The 24,609-nt window shown below is 32.2% G+C and overlaps 3 protein-coding genes across 3 annotated transcripts; 2 read left to right on the top strand and 1 right to left on the bottom strand.

Moving 5' to 3' along the window:
* The first annotated feature begins 7,523 nt into the window (after window positions 1–7,523).
* Window positions 7,524–11,870, top strand: LOC107958415 (potassium channel KAT1). The gene is made up of 10 exons (XM_016894178.2): window positions 7,524–8,472; window positions 8,560–8,775; window positions 8,910–9,065; window positions 9,155–9,212; window positions 9,308–9,625; window positions 10,020–10,259; window positions 10,369–10,467; window positions 10,569–10,802; window positions 10,883–11,525; window positions 11,682–11,870. Exons 1-10 carry the CDS (start codon window positions 8,294–8,296, stop codon window positions 11,822–11,824), a joined length of 2,286 nt encoding a protein of 761 aa, XP_016749667.1. The 5' UTR covers window positions 7,524–8,293; the 3' UTR covers window positions 11,825–11,870.
* LOC107958416 (mannosyl-oligosaccharide 1,2-alpha-mannosidase MNS3) lies at window positions 11,868–17,354 on the bottom strand. The gene is made up of 7 exons (XM_016894179.2): window positions 17,145–17,354; window positions 16,923–17,069; window positions 15,162–16,123; window positions 14,121–14,382; window positions 12,989–13,186; window positions 12,693–12,841; window positions 11,868–12,577 (listed from the first exon to the last, which is right to left on the bottom strand). The coding sequence occupies exons 2-7, from the start codon at window positions 16,998–17,000 to the stop codon at window positions 12,331–12,333; spliced, it is 1,896 nt and encodes a 631-aa protein (XP_016749668.1). The 5' UTR covers window positions 17,001–17,069; window positions 17,145–17,354; the 3' UTR covers window positions 11,868–12,330.
* A 2,717-nt stretch (window positions 17,355–20,071) lies between these two features.
* LOC107960750 (uncharacterized) lies at window positions 20,072–20,494 on the top strand. The gene has a single exon (XM_016897036.1). The coding sequence runs from the start codon at window positions 20,072–20,074 to the stop codon at window positions 20,492–20,494; it is 423 nt and encodes a 140-aa protein (XP_016752525.1).
* Window positions 20,495–24,609: the final 4,115 nt, after the last annotated feature.

Here is a 24,609-nt window from a genome sequence, read left to right as displayed (position 1 = left end):
AAACATATCATTTTTTATTGACATATGGTTTTTTCAGTAAACTATTTTGAATTTATCACAAAAATATTTACAAATATTAAAGCTTGAGATTCAATAAATCTCAAATATAAATTAATTGCCATCAACTAAATTATATAAAATATTCTTTAATAAATTTTACCTATAATTAAATAAATTCAAATAAAAAATAATTTTATGCGTTGAAAACAACAAAAATCATCTCATACTAATACTAACCATAAAACAACCTATCATTCAAAAAAGAAAAAAGAAAAAAGAAAAATAAAATTTTTTATAGCGGTGAATACAATACAGGGCGGAAAAAACCAGGGTGAGGCAATTGGCCTGAGTGGTTGAGAATAGAAAAAGAAAAAGAATGATGGCGGCATTGTAGGATCTCATTTCAGAAATTTTCATCAAGTGTTTTGTTGAAGGGGACCAACTTACAAATTCTCCTTAATTTGTCTTATATAAAGAAGGGAATGTGTGTGGCAACCATGATCGCCACATTTACTCATTTATTGTCGTAGAATTAATTTAATGTGTAATGTCATATATAAATTTTGATTTTGTATGTTTTTATATATGAAATTTTGATTTAATTCAATTTTCACAAATCACTAACAACATTATTGAATTAGTACAATTTTATGTTAATATATTACATACACAAATAATTATATTGATTCGATACGAAGAAAATGTACGTATTCATTTATTTAAATATGTACAATTGAATCAAAATTAAAGTTTCATATATGCATATGAACCACAATTCAAATTTCATGTCTATAATTACATAAAATCAAAATTCATGTATCAAATTATACATTAAACCAAAATTCACGTATAAATTTAATTATTATTTTCTTCATTCAATAAAATTATTAAATGTAACTAAAAAAATTAATTACTCAATTAATAGTTTTTAAGATCAAAATTTACGTTAACTTGATGAAATATCTTGTGGGTTAGTTTTTAAATGATGTGAAATCAACTAATTTCTAATTAGAAAAGAGATTTTTTTTAGGTTTCGTATTCCATTTTTAATTGCAAAAACACATTTCTGGTAATGTACATATAGATTTGATTGATTTGAATTACTACTACAATCAACAATGAATAATCGAACAAAGAAGAAAAAACATGTTACAACACCTAACTTCAGTTATTACTTTCATTTCCTTGATGTCCCAATTTAATGTACATATGAAGGTAATAACCATATATTTTTCAAAATTAGTTAATAACCACATATAGTTATATAGGTTTAATTAAAAAAAATACTGCTAAATATTCTCCTAAAAAATTATTATAATTAAAGTGGAAGAAGGAAGGACTAAATGGCTAAAGTTTGTAAATCCTAAGGATGGCAAGGGTAAATATCCCAGAATTGGTCGAATTTAAAAGGAAATGGAAAAGGGAATGAACAGCTTGAACTTAGGTCACTTGAGGGGTATATTTGCACTTTAACCATTAGGTTTGAGGCTTATTTCTTACTTAATTTATACCCCTAACCGTATATATTAGTGACACTTAACTATCAAACCTATTTAATATATTGTCTATCCATTACAATTAACCTCCCTATATTATGGGGCGTGACATGTATTTTCTTGGATATTTTGGAAAAATGCATGCTGGTGTTGCCTGATACAGTAGTAGCACCAAAATAATTTCTTTTAAAGAAAAAACTAAATATGATGCATGATTAGGGGGGAAAGTGGAGTGGTGTCATCAGTGTGTCAGGCGGCATCAACGATAATTGTTCAATTTATTTATTTTTGTAATTAATTTTTTACTTGTCTCATTTTCGTAATTATTTATTTTTTATATTACTTGTGTTAAAAAATCGGGGGGGGGGGGGAGTTTGGGGGAATATGGGCAAAGTCAGAATTTTTTTTTAAAGGTTAGAATTAAATTGTATATTTTAATGATAGTAAAAATATAATTTTATCATTTTAATATCCTATATCTTTATACTTTTTAAATTTTTATTATTTTATAGAATTAAAGTATAATTTTATAATTACTGATATGTAATTTTATAATTACTAATTTAAAATTTTATAAACTATAAAGAGGTGGGAATGGAGGCTAGAGTGGTGATGTTGGTGGAAGGGAGCCGGAAGGGAACGGTGAGGGAAATTTAGTCTTTTTTATTTTATTTTTTTATTATTAACATTTAACATTTTTTCCCTTTCAAATTTCAGAAAAAAAGGTAAAGTCAAATACGATTGATGTGGCAGTTTCTGATTAAGTAATTTCTTTTCCTAACTGTCGTAACTTTTGAGGCAAAGTGAATAACAAAAAATAAATTTGAATATCATATTAGATCAAGGAGAATTTTAAGAACAAGGATATAATTTAGGGGTAGTTTTAAACAAGCCTGTTACATAATTTAGGGATATAATTGGTGTATGTTCAAAGGGTGAAATCCTATTTAGAACTTAACTAGAGCAAGCTTTAGTTATTCATTTCATTATAAAAAGGAAACAAAACTTGGGGCATAGGGTGTGTTGGAGGAGTCGGGGTGGGAATTGGCCTACTAAATTTCGAATGGTACGGCGGATAATTTTGGTTAACTGAAATCACTGAAGTTGGAAAGAAGAAAAAGTAAAATAGGTGAATCAACTTTCCCTACCCCACAACGAATTCATTACTCTCCAATCTCCACCCATTCCCTAGATTTTCCTTTACACAAATCTTTCCGACCTCCCAAACTGTTTTCATTTTTGTCAAAATTTCCATATAAATAATAGTATCTAAATTTAATGTATAGGCTAAACAAAGTGCGAGGAGTTATTCTTGAAAAAATGGTTTCACATGTTATTATAAATTGACAAAAAGATATCAATAAAAATACTGGAAAATATTTTCCCACCTATATAACCATCACTTTTCCATCTAACATACATATATAGGCTACTTTATTTATTTCTCAATACAAACATCAAAGTGAAATTTTAAGTACGACAGACTTATACTATACATTTATCACCTGGAAACCACATGAATTTCCAATTTTAATTATTTGTTCTTTCTTCTGTCCAATCTACAAGATGCTACTAAACTTTTCCTAAAATCCTGCCAAGCAACCATAATAATTTGACCAAGGGGACAAAGGAAATGAAGTGTTCTACGAATGCGGCAACCATACTTGTCCAGTGAGATGATCTCTTTTTAAGTCATGAGTTGATCCAACTCCTCGTAATAAATTTAGTTGGCTTGAATGGCACAATATCATATAGTATATACAATATTGGGAAAAATTAGTAAGGAAAAAATTATTCAATACACATATCTTAAAATGTTTAGACATAAAATAAAAAATAATTAAGCTAACCACGATATTAGATTGGGTTCCTTCGTTCTTTGTTTTGCACTCCGAATTTCTTTTATAATCAAAACAAATATATCTCAATCGGTAACCACAACTTTCGTGAAATAGTATAACAAATCCTTATATTAATTTTCTTACGAAGAATGAAGGACCATTGGCCAAGTTGTTAGAAGGTTTTGGAAATTTATTCCTTGTACCATTATTTTCAAGGACCACTGCTTTCCCGACTTGATATATTTTCATGTGGCCTTCCTTTTAATCACAAGAGTTTTCCTTCTTTGAACCCCCCTTTTCTGTTTCAAATTAATTTCAAAACTAAATTTGATTATAAAATAAATAATAATTTCGGGTCATAATATATATTGTTATAATTCTAAAATTATATAAGGTATTTGATAGTACAATGGGAGCAATTCATATAATGTTTAGAATGAAAAGTGGCTTATATGATGATGAAATGGAGAGTTATTAAAGTTGGGGGTTCGAGTTTGAGGTTGAATCTTGGTAATGTGTTAGCTGAATATTCGACTTCTTAGTGTTGAGGGGTATTTATAAATGGAGGATGATTGAGCGTGGATCTCAACCACTAGGTTCTCTACTCCTTGAGCTAGGAACAAAGTCAAAATTATTTTTAGAGAAAAGGTAGAAATGAATTGTAAATTTTTGAGACGTTAAAATATAATTTTATTATATATTAATATTTCAAAATTTTTAATGAAGATAAGTAGAATATAATAAAATGAAATAATAATGTTTAAATTAGTTAAGACATGTTATTCTCTTAATGAGGGTGAAGCTTCGCGGAGTACAAATTTTTATAGTAATAAAATAATTTGGGTAAGAAATTTAAGACTAGAATATAACATGTATATACGTATAGAAATGGAGCTACGTATGAGAAAAGTTGTGATAAGCAGCTGAAAGGGTAATTTAGAGGTGACATGAAGTTTGGCTTTAGTATTTGTCAACAAAAATAGAAAAAACAAGTTTGGTGTTATGTTTATGGAAGGACATTTTCTTTATGATTATAATATTGAAAAATGAAAAAAAGTTAAAACTCATATCTTTTAACTTTAATCATGCCTCAAACACAAATTTCGAATAAATAAATGATTCTCAACCATTTGGCTGTTATTCACTCAAGAATTCATTATATATTTGTTGAAAAATAGACTTGATTGAAGGAAGATCAATACAAGTGAAGATATTGAAGAGGCGACAAAGCAGGGCACCAGCTAAAATAATATAATTCATATTTGAATTTGATGATTAGAAACCATTTTTTTCTACTAAGTGGCTAAAAGTAACCCAAATTAATAGGATGAGCGCTGATCATGGGGTTGACCTTGAATCTGCCCAACTTGATTAAGTATTTCGAGCAGCGCAGACGCAAATACCCCCAAACAACGCAAAATCAATGGCTGACCACAGCTCCACCTAAACATCCTTTAAAGCGAAAGAAACTGTTTAACTAATACCAAGGACGTTAGGTGTCTTTAATTTTGACCCAGAATTGTAATTAACATATATATATATCAATCGTAATAAATATATTTTTATTTAAGTATGCGTTAGTGTCACAAATTAATTTGAAATTAATTTAGTAAAAAAATATTAAATTACTTTTACATATTTTACATAAGTCATATTATTATAAGACTACTTTTGTCTTTTTTTTTCAAAAAATAATAAGAAATTTATAAATATTGATATTTGAATTCATGCGCTAACATCTACAAAAATAAATTTTTGGTTTAACCATAGATGTCCTTGTTTGTTTTATGGTTTGTAAATAGTTCTGTTTGAATAAGAGGTGATATTCAAGTAAAACCCTTCCAATAATGTTGACTTTCAAATTTAGTCTAAATGCTTGAGGGATAAGTCCACTTCTACTTCTTCCAACTATTTGTTGGTTGTAAAATCTTTTTTTTTACTACTTCAATCAAAGATTTATTAACATTTTCATACATTTCACTTTTTATTATACAAATTGTTTCACCACATTGTATATCTATACTTACTATATTTAAAAATTTTGATTGAGATGGTGTCACTTATAACCGAGTCCAACTCAATTGTTAAATTCTCAAAACTCCTTATTTTAACAAAAAATATTTATTATTTTAAAGATATTTTTGTTTTATTATATAAAATGCAAGAAAAAAAATAAGCTAGACATCACAAACATTGCTCGTCTTATTTGTATAATTTTACACATATATTGATATATTAGCAATTTATATTATAAAAATTCTACTATATTTATTTCTATAAATATAAAAGCTGGTGAGAGAATAAAAAAATATTTTTTATATGATTTCTGGTGTGGGCAAATGAAATTTAGTTCTTATTTATAAGAGTTCTAATGTCTCTCTAGAGGAACACAACTATCTAAATAAATAATCACATCTTTTAATAATAAACATATAATAGATATATTCTTGAATAATCATATTCAAACGCAAATTCTACTTACCTATACACTCATTATTTGTTAGCATGTTAAATGTGTATCACATTTCCCTTGAGAAGTTTGCAGGACATGCATGGTGGGCATTGGTGGCCTTATATATAAATTGTGGAAGGTGGGATGAGTAGCCATCGTTAGAAGCATTTAAAAGAATATTTCTATTTTCTCTTAGAGTGTAACCATATCAACGTGGTATGGCGTATTTTAAAGCGCATGCTCAGAATGAGCCCTTCTTGAGCAAAGTTGTCTCAAGTAACCAACGTTTAGATAGGCGGAACCTTGTGTTCGTATGGCTAAAGGTTGGAGAGTTTGAATTTCCTATTTAGTGGGTCTTGCCAGCTACTAAGTTGTGCTAAAGAGTTCCCATCTTAGAGAGCAATGCTGCAAAGAAGCAATATAGGAGGCATCCGTGGGGTTGTCTCTTAACTATTGAAGGAATAATGATGATGAGAAATGTTTTTCTTCACTACTTAGAAGGAAGAAGCCTAAATAGCATAAGAGTGATGGAGATGGTGTGGATTTTTTTGGTGATAGACAATGGTTGCCAGATCCTATTGCCTAGCCATTCTCATGGGTTAACAAGATATACACACTAGTACATGTGTTAACAACATTGCATAAAGCATCTCATGGACTTTACACGGTGTGAACCTATGCCATTCTCCAAGCATTCTCCTTCGTAGTTTCCCTCCTTTACTTCCTCAACTAACATCAGCAATAAATATTTTTCTCACGTGCCTAAGAAAATGTCAATTTCTGATAAACATCTCAAAAACACAAATAAAGTTTTAGGTTTCAATCCACCTTTTAGGTATTAAAATAAACGGCTTAAAAAAAATCTGAAGGCACTGATTTAACAAAAACCCATCAAACACTATTTGCCCAATTCATGCTTCACACATTTCTTATTTCTGCAAATGTTGAAAGATTGAAGAAAGAGAGAGGGTCAACATCACTGCACTAACCTACATCTGGAAACCCCAAAAGAAGAGGAAGGGCACAACTGAGGTGGGCTCAGGTTCCTCTCAAAAGTCAGTGGCAAGTGGCCAGTGCGTTTTTAATTGGATGGTTGGATCTGCCAAATTCATTTACTATACATATCAGACACAATGAGGGGGGGCCTCTTTGGGTCCCAAGCCTCCTTAACATCTTCAATCTTACATAAATGTCAACTTTTTTCCAGCTTTATACTATCCATGTTTAATCATTCGACCCCTCTACAATGCTTAGTTTTCCACTAGTATTATAAAAAATTTTAGGGTCTTTTTCCATGCATACTCAGTGATAGTCTTAAATAACTGGTCCTCTGCTGGTCTTTCTCCCCCCCCCCCCCACAATTTTGACACTAGATACGCATTAACGTGAAGAACAAGAATGGAAGTGACGTCGAATGCAATCATTTAAGGGCGAGCCATGGGTATATACATATAACTATGGCTCTTAGTAGGCCAAAAGGTTCTTTTTAATCTGATGAATATATATGTCAGATTTAGAAGGGAATAAGCAAAGATGCAAATTATAATCAAAATGATCAAAGACACAGACCAAATATAAAAAGAAAAAGAAAAAAAAGTGGTAAGGCAACGTAATAATAATGCGTACGCTGAACATGAAAGAGAAGGGTCAAAACTCAAAAGCATTGAGACTGAGAGACAACCGGTGGAGGGTGAGGAGCCAGTTGAATTATATGCATTTTTAAAGCTTAAGGTCCTCACTGATTGCGTGGCTAAATCAAACAACTTCAGCTATTACTAGGAAGGAGATGAGGATGGAATGGTATTGAAATAGAATTTTCTTTGGAGGAAAAGGTGGCATACCTATAACAAATGATCTGATTGGACTACGTGGCATCCATAAATAAGGACATCCTTCCCATTCTACTACGACTGTCTGCGTCTGGACCATCTCTGGATTCTGAAGTGTAAACACCAAATTTTTTTCACTCAAATCCGTCCTATATATCATACACGCCTGCACATGGTTTGATGGTGGAAATCCCACAATCACTAGCCGCACCATTTCAACCCCCCAATCACCATTCCTTTCAAACATCCAATTCAAGCCTCTCTTTATCTTGTCTCGTTTCCTTTCCCTCTGAAAATATCTTTGCTGCAACCCCCATGTCTGCCACTTTCACTGCTTTCCATTTACCTTCACTTTCTCCTTCATCTTGTCATGCTTTTCTTGTTTACCCTTCATCATTCTTGTACCAAAAATATGGAATATTTGCCCTTGTTTTTTTTCTGCTTTTTCTTCCTTTCTTAGTGACCTATTAGCTGCTTAAGCTCGCACGTCCACTTTAATCATGTCCGGGGCAAATTGAGATAACCTACAAGGTTATAAAAAGGGAAATCAATCCAACGTCCTCCGTCACAAGTTTGCTATATATATAACCATTCCTTTCAGAGTTAACCCTGTCCGGAGGCTTATTAGAGAAACTTCATTGTAGGTGTAGCTTTGAGAAATTCAAACAAATAAACATGTCATTTTCTTGTACGAAAAACTTCTTCCAACGGTTCTGCATGGATGAATTTCGTATGGACAGTGATATTCATGGCAGTTGCTTCTCAAGTGACCTCATTCCCTCACTTGGGGCTAGAATTAACCATGCGACCAAGCTACGTACATACATAATATCCCCTTTCAACCCTCATTATAGGTGATTACCATTTACACATGGCTTTCTCAAAATATTTCTTTGAATATATTTAAAAGCTGCTCCTTATGGTCCTATTCCTTATTACAGGGCTTGGGAGATATGGCTGGTTGTTCTAGTCATTTACTCTGCCTGGATCTGTCCATTCGAGTTTGCATTCCTAACTGACAAGAATGATGCACTTTTCATTTTTGATAACATTGTCAATGGCTTCTTTGCTGCTGACATTATTCTCACCTTCTTTGTTGCATATCTAGATGGCCAATCTTATCTCCTTGTTGATGATCCCAAGAAAATTGCCATCAGGTAAATAAGATTTTTGCGGCATTCAATCACATACAAAGGCTTCTTTTATATGTGTATATCAACTAAGAATAACAAAATGCTCATCAACTATTTGAACTAGTAATGAGCTTTTAAATGATCCATCCAACATCTAGGTACATATCTACCTGGCTTGCTTTCGATGTCTGTTCCACTGCCCCATTTCAGTCTCTCAGCCTCATGTTCACAGATCATGACAGTGAACTTGGGCTCAGGCTACTCAACATGCTCAGACTCTGGCGTCTGAGACGTGTCAGCTCCCTGTTTGCAAGGTCTATAACCAGTTTCATTCAACCCATGCCTTTCCCTTTCTTCAAATGCTTAAATATTTACTCACTGATTTCCTTTCCCTTTCCTTCAGACTTGAGAAAGACATTCGGTTCAACTACTTCTGGACTCGGTGCACCAAGCTCATTTCTGTAAGCCATTGAAACTTCCTCTAGTCTCCCCTCTATCACAAATATTGCCTTCAGTCATTTGAAAAAAAGGGTTATTTTCCTTGGGTTGATTTCAGGTGACCATGTTTGCGGTACATTGTGCTGGATGCTTTAACTATCTGATTGCAGATAGATATCCTGATCCTTCCAGGACCTGGATTGGTACAGTGTACCCAAATTTCAAACAGCACAGTCTCTGGGATAGATATGTGACTTCGATTTACTGGTCAATTACAACTCTCACCACCACTGGTTATGGAGACTTGCATGCTGAGAATCCAAGAGAGATGCTGTTTTATATCTTTTACATGTTCTTTAATTTGGGATTAACAGCTTACCTCATCGGGAACATGACTAACCTGGTAGTTCACTGGACAAGCCGGACCCGTAATTTTGTAAGTTGCCCCTTTCAACTTTCAGGCTGTTAGAAATCCATTATTAACCTGCCAGGGGAACTGAACATATAAAATAAGTTCTACAAGGACCAAATGAAATTAAGCGTCACAATCAACAAAACTACCATACCTACAGAAAATGTTGGTTATTTGTAAGACAATGTATCTACTATCTATAGTTCTATACCCCACAATTTGACAATTTTGTATGAAAAAAATTCAAGGTTAAAAACTAGCTTAAAGGTGATGTCAAGATTCTTAGGCACTAAATGACAAGCTTCCATCCCTTTATATTCAGATTCAACAGTGTTTTCTTTTTGACAAGGATGCCATGTCTAGCCTTGGAAGTGCTAATAATAAGAAACCATTCCTTTTACATTTTTGGGTGCTACAGCGGGATACAGTTAGAGCTGCTTCGGAATTTGTGACACGAAATCAATTGTCCCCTCGCATACAAGATCAAATAATGTCACACATATGCTTAAGGTTCAAAGCAGAAGGATTGAAGCAACAAGAGACCCTAAATAGTTTACCCAAAGCCATCCGCTCAAGCATTGCACAGCATCTCTTCCTTCACATCCTGCAAAAAGCCTATCTCTTCCAAGGAGTTTCTGATGACTTCCTATTTCAGTTGGTAATAATACTTCTCATGTTATATATCTGTCCATATCTTTCTTATACACATGCATCACTTTGAATTTTATTTCACAAGATGCTAATGCAAATTTATTACCCTGTCAAAGGTTTCAGAAATGGATGCCGAGTATTTTCCACCCAAAGAAGATGTTATTCTGCAGAATGAAGCCCCAACGGATCTGTATATACTTGTCTCAGGAGCAGTTGTAAGTAGGCTTATTCTTATGGGTGTAGAATAATAATATATAAACTAAAAAATGCCGATTTCTGACATTAGTTTGGTGGCTGTTTGATTCCTGATTTGCAGAACTTAATCTCCCATGCTGATGGGCATTATCAGGTATGTGATTTACAGGTTACGGAAAAGGTTGCAGCAGGAGATATGTTTGGAGAGGTTGGAGTTCTATGTTGTAGGCCACAACCATACACAGCTAGGACCACTGAGCTTTGTCAAATACTACGACTGAACGGAACCTCACTGATGAGCATCTTACAAATAAATACAGAAGAAGGACGTGTTATGATGCGTAATCTTTACATGGTAAATATCATACTAGACAATTTTTAGAGTAATGGAAGACAATGTTATCATGAACAAGAACTGATGGTTTGTTCTCGCAGAAAATAAATGGGCTTCACAGCAGCAGCTTTGACCAGTCCAATATAGATCCGGAGTTGATCCAGAATTCAAGGCTTGGGCAAGGAGCAATGGGAGGAAGTTGTTTGAGTGCTGGATATGAAGAGCAATCACAGAGAGAAGCAATAGGCATAAATATCTCAGGATCAGAGGCTATAGAGACGATTCAAAGAGGTAGATTCCCTATGAAAGGAATTTCAACAGCAGAGGATGGCCAAACAGCTCTCCATGATGCTGTTCCTAAGGGGCATAATGAAATGGTTAAGATTCTGGTGGAGGGAGGAGCAGGCGTTAATAAACCAGATGCAAGAGCAAGGACGCCAAAAGCATCGGCAGAGCAGCAGGGAAGCAAGAGCATATATGAGCTCTTACAGACCTACGAAAAGAACAAAAATTTAGATGATGAACATAGGATAGAGATTATCGGGCCAGAAACAACTAGTCCAAATGGAAATAGAAATTGGGCCCAAAATTTCTTCAATTCACCCATTTACAGGGAGGAAATTATACCGACCAAGAAGAGAGTTACTATTCACATGCACTTGCTGAGCAGCAGTACATCAAGTAGGCAACTTGGAAAGTTGATACTCCTACCTGATTCAATACAAGAGCTTCTCAGAGTGGCTGGTAAGTCTGACTAAAAATAATTAAAAGGGCTTAAAATAAATCTGAAACGTAAGGGGAAAACAATTACAAATCAACTGGAATCCGAATTTATTAAACAAAAGAAGAAGAAAAAAAGTAACAAATAATTGCTCATTTTGTAACATTGTGAAACTGCAGGTGAAAATTTTGGAGGCTACACATTTACGAAAGTCGTTAATGCCGAGAATGCAGAAATAGATGATGTACACGTCGTTCGAGACGGTGATAATCTGTTTCTCCATCAAAATGAATGTGCGAATGTACATTTCAGTGTGACCTGATGACAATAAAAAGAGACAATCATGGATCATTACAGATGGTATGTAACCTTGAGGCAATGATAATGATTGTGAAATATTAACAAAAATATGACGGGATCAGTTGATTTGGGACCACAAATTAATCAGAGAAATTAATCAGAGAAGTCAATTACATATGGCCATATTTCACTCGAATTCTGGCGGGCAAAACCCCATCCTTACATAACCTGAAAAAAGTTGTCTATCGTAACAAATATTACAAGCCCGTGATGATTAGGTGGACCAAGTAAATGGCAACGTAACTTTTGTTTTTGTAGGCGTCTAATTGCAGATCAATTTCGTCGATGTGTTGAAGGCATGTAAAGTCAAGCCACCGCTTAGATAAAGTGGGGATCCCGGCCAACTAGGGATAGGCAGCCTTCATAACAATATAAATAACTAAACCATGTCAAAAACCAGTAGAAACTGTGCCCACGCCAACAGGTGTTAAGCTTTCACACGCTACCCTTCACAATATTGCCTTTCTCTTAAGAGCTTTTGATTGGTAAAGGATGAGCCTCCGTGTTAAAAACAAATTTATCAAGTGGCATAACAGAGCTATCTCCGAAGAGCAAGTACAAATATTTCAATGTTTCACCCAGGAAAAATGTCTCCATCTTGTCTCTTTTTGGAGGAGGAACTGTGGTGACATCATCTAAAGAAGAGTATCCGCCGGATTCTACCTTTGTGTATTTCTCAAATGACTCAAAGATCTGCCAACCCCATTCTCGATATCTGCAATGCATGATATTAGAGGGGGAAAAAACAAGTTGCACCCATGCAAGATCTATAGGTATAGAAATTAAATAAAAGGAAAGAGAGTAGAAACTAAAGAACTAAAAGAGCATACTTTGGATCCTGAGTGATTCGATATAACACGAACAAGGATTCAACAGTTTCTGGACGCAATAGATTGTGACGGTCTGCATGTTTGATTATTATGTCATTTACATATTCTGAACTCTTATTTCCGCCATCAAGACCACTCTCAAAATAATCCTGTTTAAATCAGATCAAGTCAGCAGATCATTACTATAAGCAAAAAGAAGTGTGTCCATACATAGATGAATAAGCAAATATGAACCTTTTTGGTGCATATGAAAACTAAGTCAGTGCTTTCGAGAAACAAGTTAAACTGAAACCAACCTTAGTATGGAAGTATGCAATTTCAGGAGCCAGACCGGTGGAAGTTACTGAATACATCTCAAAACATGTCTTGGTTAAATCTTCTGCAAGTTTCAGGTTATCCAGGTCTTCAAATGTAAGAAGGTTGTCTTTCATTGCTTTCTCTTTTGTGAGGCCTTTCGTGGCACCAAGCGCAAGAGTACCAGGCAAAAAACATACCTGGTATATACAGTAAAAATACTCACACATTAATAAAGTATACTCTGTTGAATCCACGAATAGAGAAAATTATTTCATGACAGCCGAGGATTAATACAGAAATATAGCTTCTGCATTCGTCTAAATGAGATCTAAAGCTATAATAGATTAGAGACACTGGTGAAACTCTTCTGCTATCTAACTGCTTCCTTGCACTATTCAGCGTGATAGTTTTGAAAAGAAAAACTGGATGTGCAGAATACTGCTTTGAAGGTGCTAGGTAATAGCCTCATTCTGCTGAACAACTGCAGCTCTAATATATTGGAAACACTGGAGGAACTCCTAACCTCGGTAGCTGATTCCTTGCATTATTCAGCATCATAGTTTTGAAATGAAACAACCAATGCTCTAAAGAGTACTACTTCTTTAAGGTGTCAACTAATAGCCTACTTTTTCTGGTAAAGCCAACACGTTTTGGTGCCAAGAAAAACAGAATTAAAATCTGAGGTTATTTCCTCCGATATATGTTAAAGGACAGTGGACTGTTCTCGTAAGTGATAGTAGTGGTTGGGGGGGGGGGGCAGGGAAGGGAGGGGGTACATTCAGTATGAATTTCAAATTGTGGATATGTAGGAGACTAGAATCCTGATTTGCTTAATACAAAATACCCACTCCTTTCTTTTTATATTTTGGATAATCATATACTCCTTTTATTAAAAGCAGGAACAGAAGAAAAAAAAAAGTGTCCTCATATTCTCAAGTGTAGGAACCTAGACATTATGATCTCCTATAAACATATTATGTGGCTACTTATCCTCAAAAAGAATCTAACGTTTTAGATAGGATGGAAGGATGAGCTGAAAGTTAACATCTACAGTCTAAACAGAGGAGTACTAAAAGTCTCCACTTGTCCAGGTATTGCTTAAAATTCAAGGATTGAGAAAGCACTACATACCAGGTGATCCATTTTTGGACTCAAGTAACCCTTCGGTCCAACAGGTAATTCCCCCACAAAAACCAATTCACTTGGTGTTGATTTTTGAACAAGCATGTGTTTAACTCCCCTCATTGCTTCCTCATACATGTCATGAAGATAAGTGAAGTTACCATCCTGAGTATCCCGTAGTTGAAGCCACACTTTGATTAGGTACTCATAATAACTATCACCTCGAGATCCAAGTCTAATATTTTCTCCACTAAATTCACCAGAATGAGGGCTGCATTCCACAGCAAGATGATCAAGATAATGATAATAATAATAATAATAAATAATTTCATACTAACATGATCAATGATTTCAGAACCTGATAACCATAAACAAATAATTATGACCATGACCATGACCATGACAATGATAATAAGTTTAATAAACGAAATATATGACAAATAAAGAATATTGACATCAGCCAATCATTTTGTCCAAAGAAATTGACAATCTGTACATAAAAAGAATATGTAAGATTTATGATTGAACAATCTTAAAAGGTTCTTGTTCGAATTTATGGAAGTCATAAAAGAGATAAGCAAACCAATTTGAGCACAAACTCAAGTATTCCCCCAAAAAATCCTGATGGTGTGTATTATCTTTAAGTAATTGTCTTCTACTTGACATTTTTTTCCCAGTCTATTAAATCACATCTCATTTCATAAACTAAGGAATTTTGTTAGGGCATAGTAACTGGTGGGTATATTAAAGAAAGAAAGAAAGAAAGAAAGGTGTGTGACAGCCAACAGTCAAAAACAATCCAGTATGTTTTAACCATCCAAAGAAAGATAATAAATGAAATAAAACTCCAATGATATAGATGAAACACCTAGTTATGACATTATTTTCTACTCTCTTTGATGGCTGACATCACTTTACCCAAGCAAACGGAAAATTTCATTGACCTAAATCGACAGGCTAGAAAACCTTAGAAAGACATAACAAAGGATATAGCTGTTTAAAGTAGCCGTAACTTAGGAGTGATGACATGATTGGAGAGAATAAAAATACCTGATGTAGATAGGAACTAGTCCTTCTGTCTTGGGAAGAGTTTTCAAATGCGCCAAAACCTTCATCCCTTCTGTGCTATACTTTGGATCACCAGAAATTGCACTGAGGTAATTGAATTCAAGCTGTAAAGTGGAAACTTCAGAAGTACTACTCAGTCCATCAGGAGCTGAATGAGCTGAGGAATCACGTAGCACAACATCACTGAAAGGGATGGTGGTTGGACTGGAAGTAAAAGCAGATAGCAGACGATCAGCCAAGTTTTTTGCAATGTCTAGATAAATAGTAGGTTTTGGCCCCTTCTGTGCTAAGGTCATGCCTTGATCCCCCCCACTCAAATGATATGCACTCAACAGACCACCCAAAACCCGTATTGTGGTTTCAAATAAATTAACTTGCCCTTTCTGTCTAATCCTATCTAAAAGGTGCGACTCAATCCATGAGCTCGCTTCAGAAACAACATCATCTAGACCCATGATCATGGCAGTATCAAGAGCATCTACAACTGTAGCACCTAGACCTCCGAGCCCATCAACTCCAAGCCGGCTCACTGGCATCAGCTCATCATAACCCATTGCAAACTTCTTATAGCCAGACCATGCATGGGTGAAAGCATCCTTTACATTTTGTTGTCTAGCTTTCCATTGTTCTTCAACATTAGGCTCATTTAATTTACCGGTAAAATTATGATGAATGATTTTTTCATCTGGCGATAATCGAGGAGGAAGGCGGGGTGCTCTTCGGAAAAGTTTTTTAAACCTGATGCCAATATCAGTAACTTCCTTATGTTCTTCATTTGTCGCAATACCTTTTGCTAGTCCATCAGAAACAGAATGTGCTTTATTTGTATGAGTCAACATAAGACATGCTAAGCCAAAGATCATTAATAAACCTAAAAACTTCCCTGTACTACAACTTACGCATTCACGCCTCATATTACTAGTAAGTAAGGTTTGAGTGATCACCTGGAATAGAACATAGAAGAATAGAGAATATATTCAAATCAAACATTTACTATACCATAAAATGTTTAGTCTTGGAAATAAGAGTTCTAAATAAAGGAGAATACTTAAAAAATGAAAGAAATAAGCCACGACTGCCAAATCTTTTGCAATCTTGTAGGAAATTTAGCCAATTTTTTCCATCAGGCACTTCAGCAAATGGACTCTCGGTAGTCAAAGCATACTAAGAGTAACAATTAGTACGGTCCAGACACCAAACTAAAATCAAATATCATACATCAAGCAACTAATTAGTGATGTAAAAAAACGAATTTGTAGAACTTAATACATGGCATGCTCCATAGACAAAAGTTCAAAATCACATTACTCAAACCAAAAGGCTAGTTTTTAAAGGCCGACAAGTTATGTGTATTTATCGATACTAATAGGACTTCAAATTAGATTCCTTAAGATTTAACAAATTATTTGGATTTCTTTGATCTTCTGTACTCTAATTGCGTTATTAATCTTTTCCATTTCTCACCTTTCACATTGATTGCTTACCACGTATATTTGTGTTCATGTTAAAATTACACCAACATACAGATCCGCGAAGAAAACCTAATACTTTGTCATAAACTTCAGCTAGAGCAACTTCAACTTAAAAGGAGAAAATTCCAATCCATCTCCCGTAAGAAATAAAGAAAGAAATCGAAAATTACAATTCGAGAAAATCAAAAGCTAAAGAAACAAATGCGATAAAGAGTAGAAATGAATTAAGAGTCAAAATGCAGGGAAATATAAAGCGAGGGAGATCCAATACCTTGAAAAGAGATCGGTGACGAAACTTGGCGTTATCGTAGTGAACATCTTTCATAGAATAAGGAAGCGATTTCGACATGCTGGAAGATTTAGATCTAAATATTTCTTTTCCAAAATTCACCGGTTCAGGCAGTTATTCTTCTTTTTCCTGACAAAGTAGATCGGGAACTTAGCGGGCAAAATAAGAAGAAAGAGCAAGTGCGAGAAAGCGAGGCAAAATTACTTTGGGCGGCGAAACCATGCGAGCTCCTGAGGTAGGAGATTCAAATTAGTGGCTTTAGTTTGTTTTCGTTGCTTTAAAAGTCAATGGAAGATCGTCGTCAACAGCGGAGGAGACGGGGAGCGAGTAAGGGACAGAGAGAGGATTTTGTTACTCCACCTCTCGGCACGTTTCAATTGTCTGTTTAGTAAAGGGTGTCCGCAGTTTCAAAGTCTTCTAAAAAGAATTGTCGTAAATTAAATTAGATTTTGTAATGCGCCGTCTATACTATATTTTTTTATTTCCATTTCTTAGAAATAATTTTATTTTCTATTTTGAAAATTGAAGATCACATTTAATAAAAAATAGATATTTTTCAATAATAAAAACATGTTTTGTGAATATAAAATATGATACATAAAAATTCTTACTAATTTGTACCAACATAACATATTTGATATTTAAAAATTGTTGAAAAATAAATATTTTATGTTCATATTAGTTTGAATCAGAGATAATTTGAATTTTGAAATATTTGTTTAATTTTTTTAATTTTAAATAATTATTTTAATAAAAATATTTTTTTATTATTTTCTATTTTTACATATTTTCATTTTATTTTTTTAAATTTATTTTTAGACTATTTCTATTTTAAGAAGTCAAACCTCTCATAGCCTCAACTTTATTATTTATACTATAGCTTCATTAGTGTCCTACATAATGTAAAATATAATTTTTACCAAAAATATTACATTTTGAATCCGCATTAGACGAAAGCTTTAATCTTTACTCCTAGTAAAGAATAAATTATTTTAACATATAAATAACAAAATTATATTAAAAATAAAATTTTACTTTTAAAATTTATTAATTCAGTGTCATTTAATTTATAATACAAGTTACAATAAATTTTTTATTAAAAAAATATATTAAAAATAAATTAGTTTTTAATAGTTAATCAATTTTCATTGTGTAACTTCCTTGGCCAAATCAAAATGAAAATTATCTATAAAAAATTAAAAAATAAATTGTTTAAAAGTTAAGTGTTACATTTCTATAATTAATTTCATAAGACTTGATTTTAAGTTAATTGCATCTGACATTTCAAATTATAACTCTTATTTTAAATTATCTCTAAACTTTAAAATGTTTTAACTATATCCTTAAATTACATTGCTATAATAACCATATTCTTACATTATTGGAACTGTTAATTTAGCCTTAAATGACATGTAAAATTTTATGTAACATAATTTAAAATAAAAAAAATCTAAAAGAAAGTAAAATATTATCACATAGCTTTTAAAAAAAGCTAAAAATGAAGTAAAACCGAAAAAAAAAGTGTGTGAGTGATAGTTTTTGTAAAAGTTTTGAAAATCTCAAAATTAATATTTTTACAATATACATTTTTACAATATTCATTTTTGTTTAAAACTTTCATTTTAAATTATTATACATAAGATCTATCATATCATTTAATGGTTAAATTAACAATTTTAATAATACAAAGACCTTATTGACATAACATTGATAGTTTGAGGATGTAATTAAAATGTTTTAAAGTTTAAAGATCAATTTAGAATGAAGATTATAGTTTGGGGATATTTGATGCAATTAATTCACTAAATTTACATTATAAAATTGTTTGGTTTAGTAAAAAAATTAATATAATTAACATAATATTTTATATTATTTTAGATAGTTTAGAATTTTTTTCAAAAAATTTTGGATAAAAATTAAAATATAATAATTTAAATATCTTATTTTTAACTAAAAAAATTTATTTCAAATATATTTATAAAAAATAATTTAATCTTATGGATATAAATATTAAGTAATTATCTATCTATTTATCATATTCAAATTTTTATTAAAAATTCTGTATTAAGTAAAGACTTAATAATATTATAAACCCATTTTTTTTCTAAATGTAAAAAAAAGAAATCCTAATTTTGTTTAAACCGTGTGTGTGTTTTTCAGCATTTTCGGTTTTTAACTATTGTTAAGCCAATGTTGACCAAAGAAAAAAACAATTGTTTACCAAATAATCAAATGTTTAATGATTTATTTAGTCCTCTAATTTTATAAAAAAATTAATTTAATTATTTATTTAATTATTTGTCTTTTTTAATATTTGAATTTATATTTTCTATCAAATTTCTCAAAATATATGAAAAAATTAATATTTTTTAACTTTGTTGAGGTAGTAGCATACACATAGATTACCATGTGGATGACACATGAACATTTAATTAATTTTTTAAAATTTTAAAATTTTAAAATTCAAAAAATTATAAGAACTATTTTTTAAAAATTAAAAATCATTAAAACTATAAAATTAAAGTACTAATTAATATCGCTATAATGTAGTTATAATGTACCAATGTCTGAGCTTTAGCCTTTAATCAAAGTGAGATAACTAGATGTAATGAATTGTATTTATATAAATTTTGCTATATTATATTATTATTAGTTTTACATATTTCCTACCATTATTCAAAAATTGGAAAATAATACTTGTTGAACTGGAATTAAGTTATATTTTTATATAAAATTTTATATTAATAATTTAACTATTATTCACATATAAAATTAAATATTTATGTAAATTTTCTCTAAAAATAATAATTTTTTTCTCATTAAATTTATACTTTAAACAATTTTCGTAAAAGTTACCCAAGTAGCCAGCATTGGCCCTAATTAAAACACAAATATAAAGAGTTGAAAAAGAACACGCATATATAAAGACTTTAGTTACACCTCTATGCCTAATTAAACCACGGCTGGTTTCACGCCTGAACCTTCCTCAAACTCTCTTAAAAAGGCTGCAACAAACCCCTTGGGATTAACGGTTTCCAAATCTCAGAGATTAAACCATTCTCTCTTTTTTATTTTTTAGTCCCGTTTTCCTCATATACAAATGCATCACAACCTAAACTCTCTACTCCGTCATGGGTTTCTTTAATCAAACCTTGAAGCATTTCTTTGCTTTTCTTGTCATCTCCTTGGCCTTCCTCCTCCTTTCCTATTATTCTTCCCCTGCCTCATGCAATGAAACCCTTCCCAAGATCAGCAGCACCGATCCTTCCAACCGCCGACCAGCCGCCGCTTACCAAGTGTTGCGCATCAAGAACGCCACGCCCTTCTTCTTGAACAGGCCGGACAGGGGATTGGAGAAGAAGAGGAAGAGGAAGATGATGAAACGGAGGAAGATCAACATGGACAGAAACTTCAAAACCGGGCCTTTCACTGTCATGCTCCCCAAGGGCTTTGTCCCTCCTTCCGGTTCATCTCCATGCCACAATGACAAGCCCGACTCGGCGGTCGCACCGGACCTCATCTGTGGCCTCTCCGGTACTACTGCAAAACCCTAGAGCTCTACGTTTTCATCTGAAAACTAAACAGATAAAAGAAAGACGAATGGTTGGTATCAGTGGATTTTGTTGTGCTTAGCTTTCCACTTTGTTATTCAATCTTTCTTCATCTTCGTCTTCTTTGTTTCCTTTTTCTTGAACTCCTTGATCGATGGAAAAGCAATATTATACCAATCTTGTAATGTGGGATAAATATAATAAAAGCGGAAAGTAAATAGATATTAGAGGATCTGCCAAACTTTTCCTTAGTTTTTGCCTCTCTAGGTATTTCCAGTTTTCCATGCATTCCCATTACACGTGCGATATATAAAAGCCCCTTGTTTTTTTCTTTCAATTTCAGAGAACAGTAGTACTGCAGTAGCCTGCTAGTGTTTTGTTCTTTTATTTGCATTACTTGATTAACAATTTTCTTGATATATTAATATCAGAATATATGCTTATTTTCCTTTTTAATCTTTGCTTTAATATATTCTCATTCTGAGAAAAAAGTATTCGTGAAATGCAAAGATATAAAGCTGCAATAGTTTCTACACGTAAAAAAAAAAAAAGCATCATAAATAGTTCAATCTCGATAGCAAGATCGCCAAATCTACTACTTAATTATGTGTCCCATTTTTGGAAGTGATTTAATTGGGTAAGCAATATAGATTTCACCTTAACGACTAAACTCCATATGGCTTGGGCAAAGACTTGCATACTTAACAGTCGGTTTAGAAGAAAAAAAAGCCATATCCTTTTCTCTTTTATTGGTAAATAAAAGCCATAACCTTTTGAAGATTAGAAAATCTTTATAATATCCAACAGTAATGGGTACCAGTTGAGATACCTCAATTCTACGACTAAAATGTTTGTTGCATTGACATACTCTGCTGGTAAATTATATATGTAAAAATAAGCCGAGAAAATTGGAAGCATGCATGTGAATTGGCATCGGTTGCAGGGCTCTTGTCTCGTGTAATAGGAGCTTTTCCGTAGCGTGTACTCTATGCATGAAATGGGGGGAAAATGGCTCGTTTTCTTTGCTAGAAAACTATTTCTGTGATTTTTTGTTTGATGGTAACAAGCCACATAATTTGATTAGGATGCTAGAATGTTTATATTAGTGATGATTTTAGTGATATATAGAGTGAGAGAAATGAGCCTTTTGTTTATTATGGAAATGACCTCATCAAAGAGAGGTTGATAATACGTTTAAAATATAATAGATTTTGTCGGCTTCATTCTTTATTTGTGCATATGTCAACAAAAAGGTACGTTGTCTTGCTAAAACGTTGCCTAACACCGGCAATAAAGCATAGAAATCATCGTTTCCAGGGGGTTTTGTGATCTTCGCCTAATTCGATCTCCACTTCTTGGAAATTTAAACCCACCAATTTTATATACTTCCACCTCTTAAATCTTTAGGAGTGCAAGGGTGGGACTTGGCTAAACATTTTTAATTAAATATTAATATAAAAACATATTTTCTATAATATTCTATTAATATGTGAAGAATGACCAGTCCAATCTTGACATTTTCCGGGCAGTGGTCCGATTCCATCCATGAACAAGTTTAGAAAAGATCTGGTAATATTATTAGTAATTTACATTTATTTTATCAATGTCATTATCATTAAATTGTTTTTAAGTTTTAAATTTCTATCTGAATTATTATGCGTTAATATTTAACTGTTTTTTTATGTTATTTAATATATATTTTTTATCTAACTGTACATAATATTTTCAAATAATAATGCAGCACTCGAAAACAAGAAATTAAGTATCAAGTGTCGAAGAAATTTTAATTAATTTCAAACATACAATAAAATCCACAAACATTCGTTATCTTTGATTATTATTTTCATAACATATAATTAAAAGCATTATGACATTTTAATTTAATTTTTTTTAAATAGAAAAAAAACTTACTGATTTTCAACATTTCAGTCGTCGAAAAAGAAAACTCATTTCAGTTTCCCCTCTTCTGGTTCGTAATCAGAAAACTTTTTGACAATCCCATGAGATGGGAGTAGTAAAAATGATATTGGTGGCATCACTTGAAATATCGGAAAGAATATGATTTCCTTGTTTCGCATTCCACGATCTTCAAGGAACGCCTTTATCTCATATCCATATGAAGAGACCTTGAAGAAGTACTTGAAGGTCTTCTGCTGTTTGAGCCAAACAAAACCCGACCTCAATGACATTGTTCAAAGGCATCTGAGTTTTCGGTTAACTAAACTCGTCGAGGAGCTCCTTTGCTTTTTGCTTGCAAAGGGCTGTGCAATGGTGGATCTCGGCCCCATCACTGTGAGCTGCTATTTGCTTTGATATCATCTAATTTCGATCCTTTGAATTTGCAGCTTGAGAGGATGCAAATTCCATCTATCCATATACGCGTGTATATATATATATGATTTGGCAGTTTCCCAATAGGTTAAATCCTTACAGTTATGTGTTAGTTATATTTACTAACTTCATAATAATAACTAGCTAAAGTTTTTATTTGAACTGAAGTTCCAGTAATACAACTTGTTAGAATAAATGAAAGTGATGCATAAAGCATAGAAATCTCTTGGTTCCAATAATGAAAACTATTATAAAAGAAAAAAATAAATCTTGATGATCTTATAGTGAGAGAAGTGTTCTAGAAGAGAACCAAAACATAATTAATTATTAAAACTCCCGAAGAGATTCAAGTACTTAAAAATGAAAACAATGAAAAATAAAGAAATCTCAATAAGTTATATAAATATAAGAAAATATGGAACCATGAAATATTAAAAGTTGTCAACAATGATTTTGGCATGCAATGATATTATTGAGAGAATAAAAGAAAATGAGAATTTTGAATAAATCTATTTAGAAATATAGACATGAAAAAGCTTGGCCAAAATAAAAAGACGCAATTTAAGTAGTATTAAATCCATGAAGTTTGTGGACCAGTAGTCCAAACATCTAAGGTATAAAGCCAGTGAGGTACTAATGATGAAAATATATAATATTCTTTTGTGGGAATGCAATAATCTTTAGATATATTATTAAGTCTGACCATTTATGAAATATTTAACATGCGTCTTATAATTGTTGTTATAATATTTTATATAAATCATTAATAATGAAGTTTATATTAAAATCCTTGAATGATTTAAAATGCTAGAAACATATAGAATTTTTTGAGAAATTGTTCAATATGTTTGTGTAAATATTTATATGAATTGAAATTATTTAAACTTATGTGGTAAATTCGACTTAGTGAATAATAGTTTAAGGAAGATTTTAAAATGATCCAACATAGAAAGATCATGATCAAAGTTTGTTATGATTGTTGTTGGAACTCTTAAAGAGACCAAAATATATTTTCCTAAAGTCGTTCTCATTCATAACTTCCAGAATAATAATAATATAAATGTTTAACAAATTTGTTCAAATACTCATTTGTAAAGTTGATATTCAAGATGAAATACATAAAATATGAGATATTATGTGATGTAGTCATGAGTGGAGTAAATACGTATTGTACTCTTTTTTTTAAAATTGAGGTTTTGTCCCATTAAATTTTTTTTTATAAAGTTTTTAATGAAGCGGCACATATTATGCATATTATAGATAAGTGTACTTTTTTTCCTTCATTAAGAAATTTTTTTCCCATAAAATTTGTCTTAATAAGGTTTCAGGAGGCACGTTATCTATCTACTAATGAACATACAAGGGTAGTGTTATAAATTTTTCATTATTAAGTGGATGTATATTAAGATCAAGATAAATTTAATGTCCTTTAAGTATATAATGTTTATAAATATAGATTTTGGAGAAGCATCTTAAACAAACTATTTCTTTTGTTCTTTCTCTCTTCATTATTTTTATTTAATATATGGGATTTCATTGAAAGTGAAGGTTTTTTTCATATAAAGAAATGGAAATGAAGACCGCGTGACGGCATTGATTAATAAAACAAATCAATAAAAATAATAAATGAATCGATTAAAATCCCTCGGTTGCCATATAATGGTTCTTCAACGCCTAAGCATGATCTCTCAAGACAATACTGCTATCCATGGTTTGCTTAACGGCTATTCTAGCTGATGGCCTAGCTACACTTGCGTTAAATCGACCCTTAGACTACAGTTTTTGCA

This window comes from Gossypium hirsutum, chromosome A05 (genome assembly GCF_007990345.1).
Source record: "Gossypium hirsutum isolate 1008001.06 chromosome A05, Gossypium_hirsutum_v2.1, whole genome shotgun sequence".
In the NCBI taxonomy this organism is placed as follows: domain Eukaryota; kingdom Viridiplantae; phylum Streptophyta; class Magnoliopsida; order Malvales; family Malvaceae; genus Gossypium; species Gossypium hirsutum.
The sequence above is the reverse complement of the archived record's forward strand: the minus strand, read 5'-3'. Positions and strand labels throughout refer to the sequence as shown.

Excerpts from the sequence above, each read along its gene's own strand:
- LOC107958416 (XM_016894179.2), bottom strand. The coding sequence starts at position 17,000 with ATGTCGAAATCGCTTCCTTATTCTATGAAAGATGTTCACTACGATAAC. Across the intron at positions 14,383-15,161 it reads CTAGTTCCTATCTACATCAG|CCCTCATTCTGGTGAATTTA; the intron begins GTATTTTTATTC and ends TGTGGAATGCAG. Across the intron at positions 12,578-12,692 it reads CGAATCACTCAGGATCCAAA|ATATCGAGAATGGGGTTGGC; the intron begins GTATGCTCTTTT and ends CATGCATTGCAG.
- LOC107960750 (XM_016897036.1), top strand. The coding sequence starts at position 20,072 with ATGGGTTTCTTTAATCAAACCTTGAAGCATTTCTTTGCTTTTCTTGTC.
- LOC107958415 (XM_016894178.2), top strand. The coding sequence starts at position 8,294 with ATGTCATTTTCTTGTACGAAAAACTTCTTCCAACGGTTCTGCATGGAT. Across the intron at positions 9,066-9,154 it reads GTCAGCTCCCTGTTTGCAAG|ACTTGAGAAAGACATTCGGT; the intron begins GTCTATAACCAG and ends CCTTTCCTTCAG. Across the intron at positions 10,260-10,368 it reads ATGACTTCCTATTTCAGTTG|GTTTCAGAAATGGATGCCGA; the intron begins GTAATAATACTT and ends ACCCTGTCAAAG.